The following is an 18,641-nucleotide window of genomic DNA, read 5'->3' on the forward strand; positions in this document are numbered from 1 at the left end:
TATGAATAAATGTGTGTTTGTTCCTGTGTGGGTGTCTTGTTATGAATGAGAATTCAATCCGGAATTGATTCCTGCCTTATGCTCTGGCCTCCTTTCCTCTATAATGAAGGAAATGGTTTCAGAAAATACAATCATGGAAGCACTGCAAAACACATTTCAAAAGTCCAGTTATTTTTGCAAAACTTTTAAGCACAATGCTCTTCATTTTAAAAATATTATGTATCAGCAAAGCATCCCTAGAAATAATTGCCACTTTTTGTTAATGGCAATTGCAACTCTGTGGATGTTTTACTACACAGCAGCATATTTGATGAAAGTTACTCAAAGTAGATGATTAATATTTTGCTATATAAATGTAGTCATTTTGTTATTTTTTTCCCCTCACAATATCACAAATTTGTAAAATTTATATCACAAAGTACCTTAAATTTGTTAATGCTTTCTTCTTCCTCCTCCTCCTCCTCTCTATACTTGTAAATATATTTTTGCTTATCATCTATATTTGGCAGTTTCACTGAATCAGATGCAGTTTCATTAATCAGTGCAACTTGCTGGTTAGTCTGTTCATTATGAGAAAAAGCTGCCCAGGACTTCCTCTGTCTTTTGGCTATACACTTCTCATCATCAGTTGATCCTTTAGTATAGCCTAGTAAGGTCTGTATAGGTGTAGGCAGTCTAAACTCAGCAACAAGCAGATTAGGGGCTGAGGTGGTGACAAGCTTTCGGTAGGTGATATCAGGAACTGCTTGTGACAAAGAGGAGTTAGCCTCGTCCTGCTTATAGGTTTGATACATGATGTCAGAGCAAATACTCTGCCTATAATCTTCGCTTTTGTTCCAGATGTCTTCAAGCTCGGCTTCTTCCTCTTCAAACTGCTGATGATCTGGATGAAAGGGCTCTTTGGAATCACTCTCAAGGCCATGACTGGAACTTGACTTAACTTCCTTTCCCTCACGTTTACTTGAGGATCTTTCTGCCATTGTCTGCATTCTGTAGGGTATTGATTCAAATTTTTGTGCCGTGGCTGCCTTATTCATTTGGTCTTTCATGGCATGACCGGGGGTCCTGTCAAAATCTAGGTTTTCATGAACTACTTGAACGACTTCACTTATAGGAACTGAAGGCATTTTGAGTACATTTGATTGACAGTGTCCTTCTTCTACAGCGGTGTAAGCACAATTAGCTCTCTCGTATTGTTCAGAACTCACAGCAGCAGCCAGCCTGTCCCATTCATGGCTCACCTCTTCACATAAAACATTAATTCCGGGTAGACTGCTTGGTTTTGAAAGATAAATATCATCACCGGAATCCTGTGTAGCAGTTGTGGCAAGTATAGACTCTTTGGACATGTGACACGATGAAGATATTTGGCAAATGGTAGACTTATTTGGCTTAATGCTGCTTGAATTTTTATTCAGAGTGGTCTGGCAAGGGAAACTGTCATGAAGTTTAGTAAACATTTTACCTACAGGAATCCGTCTAGAATGCTCTCGAGCTGTGATATTAGGGCAGCCTTGGACCTCTCTTACAGTTATGTCCAGGTGTCCTTTTCTGGTTTGTAATTTCTGAAAGTCCAACTCTGTTGTACTATCAAGACCATCTTTCACTTTTGCTTCTTGAGGTTCAATTTTGATGAGACCAGGGATGCCACTTATCAGACTCAAGTCTTTGGGGAGCTCAACACTCAAAACAGAGCCTAAAGAAAGATGTTTACAGTTCTTATTAACTGGGGGCACCGCAGCCGCTTTAACCCAAGACTTACTTTCTTTTGGAAGCATGATGTCTACACATTCTGAATCAATGTCTTTAGCAAGCGGGTTTCTGACATAGTCTGAAGGCTCTGAGATGACAGGATTCGGAAATGATTTCTTTTTCCTTTTTTCTCTTAGAGGCCAAGTGTAAGTGTTATATTGAACTTTCTCTCCAGAAAACATCCCACTGTCAACAGCCATTATTTTTTGAATGGTGTGCCTGCGGGCATCTGGCTTTTTCGTTTTACCTCGTCTTTTCAGGCTGCTGAAGACAGAACCACAGTTGACCTTTGACATGGGAAGGAACGACACACTACTGATCTTGGATAGAGGGGAGGTGGAGGCTCTGAGCTGTTCTTTAGTGACAGTACAGGGCAAAGTGACATTCTCAACCAAAGGCGGCATTGCTTTGTTGTTGTTCTCTACATGCAAATAGGTACTTACCTAAAAAAAAGAATGGAAAAAATTAGAAGCTGTAGTAAAACAAATGATGTCACCCAGTTAAAAAATAAACTGGCATGCATACAATTTTGGGATCATACTTATTAACTTCAAAGACATTTCGATAGGACACTGCAGATAAGTCAAAGCAACCAAATAAAGAAATCAAGACGGGACAGATAAATTTAAAATAGATAATTCCATACAGTAAAAAAGTCTAATGCAGCCTAATTCTGGGAAACTATCAAAAAATCAGGGAAAGCATTCAAAAATGTCTATAAAACTAAGGACATAATAATCAGACAGTGCGTAATATCTCATTATTTCTCTTGGGGCTGAAGATAATTAATTGGCTAATAAGAGGCAGTTTTCAACTCTCCAGGGAACTCTGAAAAACAACTGCTTGATCCTGTGAAGTCCAATTCTTGTTATACCACACAAAATGTGTTGGGGCAGGTATTTTATTAAGCCCATATGCCATTGCAATGAGTTAACGCACAGCTGTAATTGTTTAGACGTCAAACTTTATGACTAATCTGAAGTTACCACAGTTCTGTCAAGTATTGCTAAGACCAAAGTTTCATTAAAGTCACTAATTCAGCACCATGCCAGCCAACACCAAACGGAAGAGCAAACAATTTACATGCAAAATGGTGTTTCATCCTTTTCCACTAACCCCAAGAAAGACTGTTATTCGAGTATTATCGGACAATTAATTTTTTCATTTATTGAAACCAATTTGTAGAATAAAGAATTGTTGGAAATCTTCCTATTCTGGCAGTACTGGGCAAGAACTAACATCTACATGGGATGGGCTGCTGGTCCATCACTGGGCACACTCAAGCACATCTCAGAAATTATGGAGTTGCTAACCAAGTTAACTGCACATCTTTTGGATAAGGGAGATAACCTGCACTCATATGATTATAGGGTGAACATGCAAACTGCAGAGAAAGGGACTGAGGTGAGGCAGCAGTGGCAACCAGAAACACATTGAAAATTTGACTCTGTAAGCTGTGGATTGAAGAGAAAGTACAAGAACGATGGTGCTTAACATGAGCAAACTGTATATCTTAGTGATACTCTTTATCCATGAGGAGAGCAAAACTAGTGAAGAAACATGTACAGTACATATACTGTACATTGAGAGCACTTTTAAAAGGTAAACATTTAATATATGCAGTGTTAGTATACTGTATACTGCACAAAGAGGATAGTAGAGATTTAAACAGTTAACACGTTGTACAGTATATTTGAATATGAAACAAATGCAATTATCTTTTTTAATAATGGGTTGAAAATGTCAGTTATATGCATAATCTCAATAGGTCTGAACGTAACCATCATGTTGTGTGTGCAAAATGGGGAGGCAATACTGGATATCTTCCATGCTCACTCTGTAAAGAGCTGCACAGCTTCAAGAGTGTAATGGGGTTTAAGGCCACTATCTATTTTTAGAGAAAATATGAATATTTAGTATAGTGGGAGGCTTTATTTTGTTTGACAAATAAACTGAGTATGGCCAAGAGTTTGAGCTTTCTGGTAAACAGCCTTAAACTCACAAAAGGTTCAGGAGCGTATCTTGAATACCACTGCACAATAATCAGTAGTCATCAACAGTCATTTCATCTTTAGTTTCGCTTGTGAAAGGTTAGCATAAAACACTACTTTTGCACACTAATAAAAAAAAATCATAATTTTAAACATCTTGTACATAGTAATATATATTGGATAGCCTGCTATCAAGAACTTAGACACATAAACAGACCCAAAAATAACTTTCTCAAACACATTTAATCCAATTCAACTTTGCTGAGGGCCACAGCCTTGCCTGGTAGCAATGAATATGGTGTCAGCCCATCGAAAGGGCCACTCATGTAAAGACATATACAGGGACAAATTGCAATCATGATTTAACTTAAATGTACACATCAACATGGGTCAATTTAGAATCAGCAGTTAGCCTAATGAACAAAATCGTTGGGAGAAAAACCTCAGGACACAGACAAAAGCCCACACAAACATGGAGAGAACATGCATAGTCCACACAGGTAGCGACTGGATGCAGTTTTCAAATCCTGGGTGCTGAATCTCTGAGGCAGCAGCAATAACCTCCGTTCCAAAATGGCCCCCTAAACACAACAACATACCTTGCAATCAGTTTACAATAAATTCAGGATTTGTCAGCAGGAAAAACACATTTAAAACATTGCATGTGCCTTTTTGGGAAGTGGGGAATGGGTGTATTAATGTTGTAGGTAGAACCCCCAAAGCCTGGATGACAATACAATTCCTCAGTCCATATGCATATTGGGTGGAATTTATACGTTGTCCTTATGTTCATGTAAGGTTCCTGTAACAGTTTAAATTCATTCTGTGTCTTGGATTGGCATCTATAAATAACTCATGATTTGATAGATTTCCATCCATCCATCCATTTTCCAACCCGCTGAATCCGAACACAGGGTCACGGGGGTCTGCTGGAGCCAATCCCAGCCAACACAGGGCACGAGGCAGGAAACAATCCCGGGCAGGGTGCCAACCCACCGCAGGACACACACAAACACACCCACACACCAAGCACACACTAGGGCCAATTTAGAATCGCCAATCCACCTAACCAGCATGTCTTTGGACTGTGGGAGGAAACCGGAGCGCCCGGAGGAAACCCACGCAGACACGGGGAGAACATGCAAACTCCACGCAGGGAGGACCCGGGAGGCGAACCCAGGTCCCCAGATCACCCAACTGCGAGGCAGCAGCGCTACCCACTGCGCCACCGTGCCGCCTTTGATAGATTTGAGTTCAATAATAAATCTGGGTATGGATATTGACATTTTTTCTTTAACCTCACTATAGAAGAGTATGTCAAAATTTGCTAGGGTTTAACAGGAAAGCTGAGATGTGAAACCATGCTGTCATCTTAAATTAATGATGAATGACATCAGATACATTTGTGTAAGACAAGACATTGAGATTCACAATGAGAATATTTTCACACTGCACCTGTTTCACTCATATGTGACATAGATCTTATCTTTTTAGAGACCTGTGCAAAAAAAAAAAAAAGAATCTAACAGGATCAGAACTTTTCACACTGGATTTAGAACATTTTCACGCATATATAACATGCAACTTTAATGTGATCTGTGTTTGAATAGTTAAATTTGAATTGTGTGGAAATTTACACTCCCAAATTTATTTCACGTCAAACCTTACGGAATCTTCATCATATTTCTCGTTGAAAATCAACGTGGATTACAGCACTGACTCACCATGCCAACGGAAAGACAGTAAGGTTGTGGACTTGGCAAGCATTTGCGGCAACTAGTTGATGTAGTAGTAGAATGACAAAGATGTGTGACATAACAGAAGCTATGATTCACTGTGTGGACGGACTGACTTGCTGCCTCACCTAAAGAGTGCTCATGAGGACATGATCATGGAAGGTAAACGGCTTTATGGTCCAGTGACTTGATACAGTATGTGTTATTCTGGCAATTCAAACTACTTTTATATAGTGCACTTTGCCGACAATGCAAGTTCAAGTTGTGTATCAATGTTATTATTTCCAAGTATTGTGCCTTGCAGCTGTTTGCAAAAGAACATGCGAGACTCATTCAGCAGCTCAGCTTTTTGTCATTTCAAAAATGTTCCAGAAGTGATTCAACATGGGCCTTTTCAAGCAACGGACTGTATTTTAACAACTGAAGTAAACAGAGTTGCTTGTTTTCATTTCTATTAGACTTGGCAGCATCATCAAGTGGTTTGCTTTTCCTTTCTTTCCTTTTATAAACTGGAGCAAAGTCAGTGAAGCCTGCTTGAAATTGTTTCATATGCCCGTGTAAGAAACCGCATGATGAAACACAAGTGTGTAAATCATTTCCCATTCAAACTGTTGCCTCTCAGTTGGTTGGCCGGCTATTGAATATGTATGTTTGCAAGCCTGTCTGTCTTACAAGGGCTGTCATGCACACTTTTACTATATAATAAGAGCCCATTTTACTGTGTGGCTTTGATGAAACAATTTCACCCCAATAAGCAGATTTTACAGGCAAGGTTTTAAAGACATAAAGCCTTACAAGCATGCACTTTTGACAGAAACAACTCATATACATTCCATGCTTGAAAAAAGCTCCTTCACAAAACGTGCAAATTAGGAAACAAGCTAGCAAAATCTATACTGATAAATCTCTTAATTAAAAGTTCTGGAGAGGCTACTTGGGATGTGAATTTAATAGAAATACAGGCGATAACACACTTTTAAAAAGAAAGGCTATAGATTATACAGAAGTTCTCTTTCATCACAGACATCTTCTTAATTTTGGCAATGAATATTGTAAATGTAAGAAAATGTCTCCAATACAACAGGTCCACACTGCTGTACTTCAGGTATCCACAAACTACTTGCAGATATAATAGGATGACTGGTGGGATAGGAGAGTGGGTTGGGGAAGGGGCTGCAGACTGAGGTGCAATCTGGGAGGAAACATTATATATATTCCTTCTAGACATTATGGAGCAGATGGTCCAAAGTGCATGTATGAAGGACCATGTTGTCCCTCAAAGGCAGGCAGCAAAGTGTCTAACTTTGGTATTATAGGTTTAGGGTTATTGTTATTATTTATTATTATATATGCAATTGGCACTTTAACTAAGGCAAATTACAATAAAATTGTTTACATGCTGTGACAATGCTGCTATGCCAGCGCTCAACCTGACACAGATGGACGGAGGAGGCACACTGATAAAAAAATAAATGTTTTATTTTCTTTTTCTTTGCCTGTGGGCAACGTCTTCCCTGTTCCTCACAGGCACAACACAGTCCCAAAGCATCAACACCACAATATACAATTCCTTAACTTTCTCTTTCTCCTCTACGGCAAGCTCTGGCTCCCGGATTGGTGGCTTCTGGCTTCTTTTAAAGCCCACCCGGAAGTGCTCCAGGTGTTTGACGACCTATTTCCGGTTGCATCTCCGGGCTCAGGAACCACTGCAGTGCCCCCTGGCGGCACCCTCGGATCCCAACAGGGTTGTAGAGAACTCCATTTCCCGTGGAGCCCTGCCAGAATCCGAGGCACCACTGCCACCCTGGGGGGGCTGCCATCTAGCGTCCCTGCTTGTTCTCCATGACCATATAAAGAAGAGGCGCCCTGGCCGGGCAAGGGCCCCGGCCGTCCGCCACAATACATTTCTTTATTTCAAAATTGCAGTACACGCAAGTAAAGAGACTTGCTCTGAGTCGCACAGTGAGCCAGATTCAGAAACCGAACTGGGAACTTTGTGGATTAAAGTTCAGAGCTTTAGTTTTAATATGACATTACCTGCCTGGTGTAGGGATACCACACGTCACTAGATTACGCCCTAGCCTGTTGTCCCTGGCTGAAATAGTGAATGGGCACTGTCAGCTCCACAGAGACAAGTAATGGTCTCAGGCTGGCATGTATGGGTTGGGAGAATTGGTATTGGCAAGACCTCGATTGTCAGGAGGAAGAGAGTTTAAAATTTTGTGGAGAAAATAATACTGTAGAGGAGGTGAAAAAGAAGGGTTTGTGATCTGTGACGGTAACATGCATTAGTCACCCCCCTTCTAATGACAGTCAGTCAGTCAGGCAATAGGTAAATTGTTTACATATATTTGGTATCTTGTGTTTATTTCTTCTTCATTATATCAATTTGTTCATAAAATATCTATTTTCCACAGGTAGTACTTGTTCTGTACCTGCAAGTGCAGCTATATTGTGATTATATTATATTCTGAATTTTAATACAACAATAATCCTGGATTGGAGTAAGCAGAGTCAATGCATTTTTAAATTTAATTTTCAGATGACGCAAGTATGAAGATTCATCTGAGACTTACAGTAGTTGTGAGATGGCAAAGCCAAAGTTTGTAATTCTAGACAAAAAAAGAGGCCCGCAGTCCCAGATGGTAAAGTGGCCTTGGAAATTTTGGGTCAGGCTATGGAGAGCTGTAATACAACAGGAATTGGTCTGAATGAGTGGCAGTAACCCTATTGTGTGCAGCTGAACCCAAGATGACAGACACACAGTGGGGTTTTAGTTTACATTTATTTAATGAAGTTATGTTCTCCTAGGATGTCAGGATGAGTAGTATCTAGTGACTATATAGTAATAAACAGAAGTTACCTTACAAAGGGATATCAAGGTATGAAACTGGGTGGGCAATGGACAGACTTGACTGTCAGAAGAATGGACAGTGGAGTACAGTGGGAAGAGGAGAGAAAGAGATATTGTTTGTTGTGTGGACAGCATTACAGACAGGTTTTAAGGATAATGCAGCGGCTCTTCTGGTTGATTCATTTATTTGTCACAATCAAGAATCTCTAAAGAAAGTATGTGAAGAGTTACAGAACTCAAAGACACTGATAAATCTTTCAATTAAATGATGATCTGTTTACTTGAAGACATCATTGAAAATTAAAGAAGAAGCGCATTTAATGCAGAAACAATGAAACGTCTCTTCACAAAAAGGGTTCTAGAAGTCTGGAACAAACTAACTGTGATGATGATGATGATCAGTGCTTTTCTTAAATTTTATTTTTGACATACAGCATGAAATCTGACATTCTGTACCTCTTTTCTAGGGTTTTGTACTTCACAGATTCTGAATTTGAGGTCATGTTTTGTTCTTAAGGTGTTTCTGAATTAATAATAACTTAGCAGTGTTTTACTGTGATGTCCTTTCATTTTTCTCTGAGTGCTGCTATTTTACACCATCTGAATCTGCTATCTACATGGTTATTGTTGTCTAGAATTTCCTGGAGTGCTCAATACACCTGACGTCATCAGAGCAACGGTACAAAGGGTCATTGTGAACCTTTCTGAGGTATCCAAGTTTTCAGATAAAAAAAAACGTCATATTGTGACTTTTCTGAGGCCTTTATTTTGATTTCCTGGTTCATGAAGTTTTACTCTTTTCTTGCCTGAAGAAGGGGCCTGAGTTGCCTCGAAAGCTTGCATATTGTAATCTTTCTAGTTAGCCAATAAAAGGTGTCATTTTGCTTGGCTTTTCCCAGATCTTGAAATTTTGCTTACATTTTGGCTCAGTAAAAAGATTGTTCTGACCTGGTTTTCTCCTCAGCTAGTTTATTGACTTTGTGGATCTTCTGGTCATTTTCATCCCTTACACCGTCTTCTGCAAGTCATTAAAAATTGTGCAGTTGCAAAAAGAAATCTTGACAAATTTCCAAAAATATCTAGATAATATTTTGGGACAACTCAGCTATTACCTCACTAAATGAACCTGATAGACGAAATGGTCTCCTCGTGTTGCTGAAACTTCTTATTTTCCAGTACTGATTAATTCATTTTCTATATTTCATCTATGCATACTTTTTGATCTGAGTCCTTTGCTTATGCTTGAACTGTGTTCTGTCTTTCTGGATATATTTTATCTAAGAAATTAATCAAAAGGACAGTATAACTAAGAAGAATTAATATTATTTTGTCAATGAAACTTAAGTTTATACATTATCTCTCACTGTGGGCATCTTCACCAAAGTAATTCCTAATTTCTGCATTGTTATGCCATTAAGTACATTGTAACAGATTTAATTTCTGTATACTTTATGTGTCTTGGGTTTGGTATGTTAGCAGTGTTGTCTTACAGTAGTGTCCTGAGTTTTAATTCCAGAATGGCCAATGCTTGTGTGATAATTGCACATTCTCCCAATGTCTCGGGCCTGCTAGGAATGAAAGAAAGTGGGTATGTTCAAGTATAGCTTACTTTGTGTCCCGGCTACTCTTGCTCCCTGCTTTGTCAGTGATGCTGCTAGTACAGGCTCCAGTTTTAGGCAACCTTATAATGAAATAAGCTCTCCACGAAAAAGATGAATGAATAGTTATTCAAGCGCTAGTTTACATTTAGCTTCAAGAACCACCTTTGGGACAAAGCCAGAGTAAGCAGACCAAAACTCTCTAATTCCACATATACAGCAACTGAATCAGCATGTGAACCCAGGGCCGTAAGTGCTGTACAACTGTGTTAATAGTTAATAAAAAATGAAACCAACAGACTACTTAAAACACCAAAAACAATCTATTGTATTTATCTTTTCTCAATTTTTGTGCTTCACTTACCATGTGCTGTAGGTCCTGCAGCAAATAAGAGATTCATGGTTCACATGAGAATTTTAGAAATGGTGGCGTACATTAGTAAAGACAGTTGTAAACTCTTCAACACACATGCAATAACACCCAAAGAGGCACAACATGCATTTCTGCACACCATTTACCTCTTCAGCATTCTGCCGAGAAATCTTTGTCTTTCTCTTTAAACTACCAAAAGTATTTTCCAAAAGGCCCTGGCAGCGCTTCCAAAAGTTTTTACAGCCAGAGGATTTAGACTCACAGGGCTGAGGAAGAGGGAGAAAAGAAGAGAGTAATGGGTGCTAGGGATAAGCTGAGGAAGATTAATTTAGGGAAAAAGAAAACTGAGCAAAGTATCTCTGCAGATGATTCACAGATGATAACAAATCAGGTGAAGTTCACAGACCAGGATATAGTCAGACTGTCCACTTCCTGTAGGCACAAACAACCTTAGGATGCAACATCTTATTCATGTTGAAGATCAAGTTGACAATACTTTATAAATGTTCAGATTATCAGTAAACATCTACCCAGAATGAAATTAAATGAAAACAACTCCTCTGATCTTCTTCCAAATCAAATCAAAATCTTTCCCTAAAAGTTTATAGATTACTAATCATACTCAGCAACACAAATTACGGCACACAACTGGAATTTAAATTTTAAAAGAAGAGCTCTCTGAACTAGAAAATTTGTTTATCATTAACTGCATTATTTATGCGTGCCACAAACAAAAATGTTTAATACAAAATTAAACCTTATTTGCATAACTTAGTAGAGTGTTCTGAAGCAGAACTGCAAGGACAAAACAACTTCTTACCTTTTACAGAAGATTAAAAACCATGACATATGCCAAGAGCAAGAAATGGTGATGTGCCCCAAGCAGAGCTGGGAAATCACATGGTTGGATGCAATTTACAGAAGTATCTCTTATTCATATAAGTATTCAGACCCCTTACTCAGTACCTTGTAGAAGACCCTTTGGCAGCAATTACTGTCTTCTTGGGTAAGTCCCTACAAGCTTTACACAGCTAGATTTGGCAGTTTATCCCATTCTTCCTGGAAGATCCTCTCAAGCTACATTAGACTGGATGTTAAGTGTCTGTAAACTGCTATCTTCAGGTCTTTCCCACACATGTTCAATTGGGTTTAAGTCTGGGCTTTGGCTGGGTCATATAAGAACATTTAGAGACTTGTTCTGAAGCCACTCCAGCATTGTTTACTCTGTATATTTCAGGTCACTGTTGTTCTGATCCAGCACCCTGGAGCAGGTTTTCTTCAATGACCTCTCTGCATTTGGCTGCATTCATCTTTACCTCAATTCTGACCAGTCTGTCTGTCCCTGGTATTGAGAAGCACCTCCATTGCATGATGCCGCTACCATCATGCTTCACCGGGGCGATGGTATTAGGATGATGTTAGACAGGTGATGAGCAGTGCCTGGTTTTCTCCAGACATAGTGCTTGGAGTTTTTCCCAAAGAGTTAAATCTGTGTCTCATTGGACCATACATTTGTTTTCCTTATGTTCTCAGAATCCTTGAAATTCCATTTGGCAAACTCTAAATTGGCTGTCATATGCTTTTTACTAACATAATTTCCTGAATGATGGAGTGCTCCTGAGATGATTGTCCTTCCAACAAGTTCTGTCATTTCAGCAGAGGACTCCTGAAGTTCTGGTAGAGTGACTGTTGGGTTCTTGATTATCCCCCTGACAAAGCCTTTCTTGCCCAGTCTTGGAGAGACTCAGAGCTTTAGAAATGCTTTTACACCCTTACCCTGATCTATGCCTCACCACACTTTCAATGTGAAGGTCTACAGAAAGTTCCCAGGACTTAATGCTTGGTTTTTGTTCTGACATGTAGTGTAAATTGTGGGACTTTATATACTTTGTAAGTGATGTCCAGTAAATTATTTTTTGCCACATGGAAACTCCAATCAAGGTCTTGACACATCTCAGGAGAACTAAAGCAAACTGAGGCACCTGACCAGAATTTAGAGTGCCACAACAAAGGGTCTGAATACTTACATAAATGAGAGATTTATTTCAAGGAAAACTAACAGATTCAGCTCTCCACCTCCATCTCTAGAAACCTGGACTTAGCCTTAGCAATTATTTGCACAAAGGGGAAGAAAAACAGCACACCCAAAAAACAAAATAAAAAATGGAAGGAGAGAAAAAACAAAAAACAATAAAAAGGGAGGTAAACTGTAAACAAAAGACATAAACAGAAAAAAACCAAATTTTAAAAAGATTTGTATTTTTGGCATGGCTTTCACACCTAAAAGTTTACTTGTTTACATTGATAGATTAAAGGCCAGAAGTCCACATGACCATCACCATCAAGTCCTTCCATGAGAACCCTGAATACAATGAGGACTGATTGAGGTCATTTATGTTAGGTAGAATGCCTAGAGGAGGCTGGGTGGTCTCATGGCCTTGGAACCCCTGCAGATTTTATTTTTTCTCCAGGCAGTTTTCTCTGTCCTCCCTGGCTATCAGACCTTACTTTTATTCTATGTTAATTAGTGTTCTCTTATTTTAATTCTTACTTTGTCTTTTTTTTCTCTTTCTTCATCATGTAAAGCACTTTGAGCTACATTATTCATATGAAAATGTGCTATATAAATAAATGTTGTTGTTGTTTATTGTAATTCACTTTTTTGGTGGAATTTGTTCCCTTAACATTTCACAAGTAGAGAAGCAGACAAATGATACTGTATGATAAGGGGCAGACACTATTGTACATCAGAGAAATACTCCACCTCAGTGTTCACTAGTAAATAATTAGCTTAAATAACCAGAATATGCGTCACTTTTCTGCTCGAGTTTATAACTGAACAAAAAACAAAAAAGGATGAAAACAGATATTTTATTGTTTGTAGAACAGACTAACAGAAAATTCCCAAACTTGCTTCATCCACTGTAGGATTGTGGGGAGCAGGGAAAAGCCCTGAATTTGGTAAATTTTTGTGAATTTCCCCTTGGGATTAATAAAGTATCTATCTATCTATCTATCTATCTATCTATCTATCTATCTATCTATCTATCTATCTATCTATCTATCTATCTATCTATCTATCTATCTATCTATCTATCTATCTATCTATCTATCTATCTATCTATCTATCAGCCCCCCATATTTATTAACTGCATTCCCCAGTTAATTTAATTTCTGGAGAGACACAAAAAGGTGAAATAATAGCATAAATAGTTACGGTATGTGTCTATTTAAAAACAGAAGTTGGATGAAACTACATCCTGTGACCACAGGGCTCCTACATGAGAATCACTACCTTAGAGGAAATACTACATTTTCCAGTATCTGCTCAAACTTTTAGGAGAATCTGTTTAATGGAAAAATTAAGTATTTTAAGTGAGAAAGTGAGTGATTTTAAGTGAAATTAGATTTTAATGTTGAAGTCACACTTCACATTTCAAAAAAGATGTCCTTAACAAGAATAAGTTCCTAATCATTTAGTATGAAATTCTTCAGTTTATTCAACAAAGTTAAATTTTAGGCAATAAGTCAACATTCCTCTTTCAGGCAACATATGATTTCCGACTATTCCTGGCATAAATGTTAAGTGAGATGGTTATAAGCATTATTTTATTCAAGCCCAGTTTCTGATCAAACTCATGTCATGTCTTTCATAAAAGTCTAGTTTGGTTACAGCTCATACCATTTCTTTCTTCAAAGACTTGGATTTTGGGAAGATCTCCTTGAAATGTGACTTGTACCTGATTATTTAGATAAGACGACTACCACTCTGTCCAAACTTCTTTTTTAAGTCTTAGAGTGTAGAGTGTGACTTCTAAAGTGAATGTAAGTTTAGGGAATATTCTTACCTCTGGAGGCTCAAACAAAGGTACAGATTACTCACCAATCTGGGTAGCATCAACAGGATATGTTTTCTAACTCAACAAACCTGTACAGTAATCTGCTGTACATATCTCTGTTAAATATACAGTGTATTTCTGCATGTGTTTAATAATAATGCACTTTATATTTCTTTGGGAGGAACTTTCCAGTTTTTGTCAGCAAACCAAATTAGATTTCCATGTATCTCTTTATGATGCACATTTTTAACTTGTTAGTTGTTTAAACAGCAGTAAACAAAATACACATGGACAAGATCCTTAATGTACTCACCCTGTGAATAGGTTCCCGGACCTCTGTTTCATCCATGGAGTCTGTGAGCTGCAAATGACCGTCAGTGGTTTTGTTAAAACTGAAGATGAGGTTCACTGTGCCCCCTAATGATGAGGTAGACGACTCTTTGAGAACCAGCAGCGGTGAATCATGAGCATCAGTGCTAAGTGGCTGGCTCCCAGATGCAGCTGATAATTTCACATTTCCCAGTTTCTGGCTGATGCTGGCCATTTCTTCGTAACAATTTTCTGTTTGATTGCTGGAGATTAGCATCCTTTGTTCTTCATGGAGGTTCAGCTGGCATCCCATAGGCCTTTCACCAGAATCTTGTTTTTCCTCCTGCTCCACAGAGGGAAAATACAAATAATTTTTAAAAATATTTTCTAGTAGGATTCTTTATTTATTTTGACCTCAAACTGCAACCAAACTGTATGTATTGCTGTAGTAATTTTAGTGTGGCTGTCTGGATCCAGTTTGTACCGCTCTCAGTTCTGGAACAATTATAATACGCGCTGCCCTCCTCGAGAGGCAGCAAAGGAAAAAGAAAATAAATAATCCGGGGCACGAGTGACCAACACTATTTTCCAAGTACACCACTTCAAGTATAGAGACACACCAGTGAAAGCAGGGTCAAGTAAAAAATGATTATTGTAAGACAATACACACGCTCACTATAACAAAAAACCTTATATACATTATATCGCTCTGCAGCGCGTCCCCTCCCCACACAAATCACAGCACAAAACACTTAGAAACATACATTACTAATAGAGATTTGAGCAAGAGAAACAAAACAAAAAAACAATGGATTTATAATCATTTAAATCTTATCTGTATGGAATCATTGAGCTCAGTCTGCAGTGGGGAATGAGGTGCCAACTATACCTCCTATTCCGGGAAACGTACAGATTAACCGTTCCTTGTGCTGGCCCGTCAGGTCCTCTCCCGAATACCTTTCACCCGAAAGTAAAAATAATTTGTCTGGAAATGAACCCGGGTTCACCTGACGTTATCCATGAGGTGTCAATCCTTTCCCTCTTGCCTTTTTCTTTGATGGCGTTCACCTCTCTCCTGGCTCTGTGCTTTTTCCTTTTCTTTTTTCCCGCCACCCATTTACATACTGATAGCTCGTCCCCATAACAGTCTTTTGTCCCTTCAAGCCAGGTGCTCCCCTCCCCCTGTACAATGGGCCGGCCTTACAAATTAAGGCATTCCACTAAAAACAGGAATGGGAAAAGATACAAACTTATAGGGACACACACATATTCCAGACGACCGTTACACCTTTTCTATGCTTCTTCACTCACTGATGTACTAATTCATTGACTGGCTTTAGCACGTGATCCCCAGGCTGTAGATTTCTTGCATTTGTATTACTGGGACATCCTTGTTAGCCACAAAACTCAAGCACTGACTGGACAGCAATGACTTGCTGTATACAGGGCCCAAATATCTCACTCTACAGGGTGGTCCAGATCGAATTATGCAATTATTGTACTGCATGGCATGAAAAGTTACATAGTTAGATCTGGACCACCCTATAGTTGAATTCTTTTTAAACTTGAAACTTTTTTATGTTGAAAATCAGAGAAACATAAATGAAACTGACCAACATGTAAGTTGTCAATTGAGTCTGCAAATGTCATTCAATATTTTTTTAAATGTTGTGTTTTAAAGGACTCTGCCTATCAAGAGGTAAGTAAATTATCATGTTAATAAGACAACCTGTAAACAATCTATTATTCAGTATAATGATATGCAAGAAGAATAGAGAATATTTGCAAATGGTTTATAATGGCAATAATAATAGAATATAATAATAATATAATAATAATATAATAATAGAAGAAGTGGCCAGGGAGAGGGAAGTCTGGGCATCTCTGCTCAAGCTGCTGCCCCCGCGACCCGACCTCGGATAAATGGGAGACAATGGATGGATGGATGGTTTATAATGGCATTTACTGTTCAATAGACTATCAAATACATTTGCTTGGTTGCAATCCATTCTTTGACAATCTGTGAAAATTATTGATAAGATAACATTTTGATGGCAACCCAGTGGCACAGTATTATGTGCTACTGCCTCATGGCTCCTGCATTTTGGGTGTCAATTCCAGACCTAGTGTTGTCTGTATGGAGTTTGCACGTTCTTGCTGAATCTGTATGAGTTTTCTGATAGGTACTCTGGTTTGTCTACAATGTTCATGTGTTGTAGGTTAATTGATTCCAAAATGGTCCCTGTGTGAGTGTGGTATGCACGTGTGAGGGCCTGGACTGGCACTATGCCCAGGGCCCTTTCCTCCCTTGATAGGCTCCATTCCCACTAAACTCTGAATGTAATTCAGTGGATAAGAATGTTATGTTATAAAACTTTTAACAAGCCGACTCTTTATAGGGACATAGCAAGACAAATACAAAAATTCTGTGATACTGTGTTCAAAAGTCTTCTGACGAATGCATGCTGGTGTGTAGATGCCATCTTGTTCTGTCTTTTACCATGACCTGAAACACCCAGATCACCTTTAGAATGCCCAAAATCCAGAGGCTTTACCCTCTGCCTACCAAAGAACAGCAACTTTGTCAGGCCTTCCTGTAAGAATAAGATGAAGTGTGGCATTTGGAGATTTAGAGTTTAATTTGCTCTGTGTTCCAGAGGTGTTTTAAAAGGTGTTTACACCTAAGACATAAACAACTAAGTGACAACTGTTGCGGATATTCAAAGTTGTTGCTGGCCTATTTGATACCTCTATTATTCTCATGTATGCATTGATGCTTTAGCAATTTTTCTAAAAGTATATTATAGTTTTGAGTCTGTTTAAAACCAACCTGATCTGGCAGAGGTAAACCAGACACCATAGCTTCTGAATAGATGATATCCCCCTTTGGCTCAGATTTTTGCTTTCCGTGGTTAAGGTGGTGTTTCTGTGTCTTCCAGCGAACTAAAATCCAGCCTAACATGCTCCTTAGCTCATCTGTCCTCTCCTTGATCTACAGGAAAGCATAAACAGAAAGCTCTTTAGAATAATGCCACTTAATAAGCAATTCTATAATAGCACATATGATGTGATGAATCGATTTTAATGGTTAAAACAAAACATAACATAAAATAAAAAATACAATTCTAAACAAAAAAGATACATACATTTGTTCATCTATTTACTGAACCCACTTAATCCATTTTAGAGTCTTATGGAGCTGGAGCCCTTCCATGCAGCAGCTGCTATAAGATATTAACCAATCCTGGACTTGATGCCAGTCCACAGCTGGGCATACTCACACAAACCCATATGCAGACAATACTGAACAGCCAATTAGCCAAACATGCATGGCTTTGGAATGTAGGAAGTAATAACCCCACACATATGTGGGGAAAAGCATATCTAGTCCACATAGGCAGCATCAGGCCCATAATTTAGACCTAGTCCTCTAGAACTGTGTTATCAGAGTTACCTATCTATTTATCTTGGGACACTGTGATTATAACATGACACCTATACATCTTCAAACAATGCTGTTGTCCAGTGTACTGCTCTGCATGCTGTGTTCCTATTTATTTCCTAATGGGGAGCTTTTACCAATGTCAGCAGCAGCAGGTACAAACACAAACGTTTCCAGAACATAATGAAAGTAGGGGAGCAGGGAAGCAAACAACTAAACTTTGAGGGTTTGGATTAACACAACATGGGTTCCAAAGGCATATGTGGATATAACTATTTTCAGAGTAACACATATTCTTAGTAAAGGATAACAGCATACCACCATTGTCAAATGATGATCTTCATTCATTAACTTCTGTCCTGCTGCAGCAAGCTCTTCAAACTCTTGAAACTTTTGCTCAATCTTTATATCGAGTTCTTTCGTCATTGCCGTTTGCCCAACTTCAGCCAGCTTTGCTGCATTCTCAGAGAAAATACAACTTCTGGTTTCTTCAGTCCATGATCTGTCAGTAAATAAGATAATTTATTGTATTTGCTAATTTGCTAATTTTAAATTAAAAGTCCCACCCAAAGAGACAGTAACTAGCTATTTCTTTTTCTTTTTCACAAGTTGGAATATCGTGAAGAGAAACGTCCCAATTCCAGTATATTACTAGGGTCACAGATTTCTTTCAGTAAAATGAAATGAGATAGTTGAGATAAACACTGTGATACCATGCAGCAAGTGAAAATACTGGGTCTCCTGTCT

The 18,641-nt window shown here is 38.6% G+C and overlaps 1 protein-coding gene across 7 annotated transcripts in view; it reads right to left on the reverse strand.

The window, feature by feature from the left end:
* Nucleotides 1-18,641, reverse strand: part of LOC114666113 (spectrin beta chain, non-erythrocytic 1) — a 521,913-nt gene that overhangs the window by 334,728 nt on the left and 168,544 nt on the right. For 2 of the 7 annotated variants that reach the window (XR_007933536.1, XM_051919166.1), the window contains exons 21-25: nt 18,213-18,396; nt 17,283-17,444; nt 14,457-14,798; nt 10,451-10,570; nt 423-2,195 (exon numbers count right to left, since the gene is read on the reverse strand). Coding sequence is in view for 6 of the 7 variants with exons in the window: in XM_051919166.1 (XP_051775126.1) it covers nt 423-2,195; nt 10,451-10,570; nt 14,457-14,798; nt 17,283-17,444; nt 18,213-18,396 (2,581 nt within the window). In the remaining variant the exon portion in view is untranslated. The remainder of the gene's footprint in view (nt 1-422; nt 2,196-10,450; nt 10,571-14,456; nt 14,799-17,282; nt 17,445-18,212; nt 18,397-18,641) is intronic. The other 5 variants (XM_051919168.1, XM_051919167.1, XM_028820847.2 and 2 more) reach the window with 5 other exon arrangements.

The sequence above is a fragment of the Erpetoichthys calabaricus genome, chromosome 15 (genome assembly GCF_900747795.2).
Source record: "Erpetoichthys calabaricus chromosome 15, fErpCal1.3, whole genome shotgun sequence".
Classification (NCBI taxonomy): domain Eukaryota; kingdom Metazoa; phylum Chordata; class Cladistia; order Polypteriformes; family Polypteridae; genus Erpetoichthys; species Erpetoichthys calabaricus.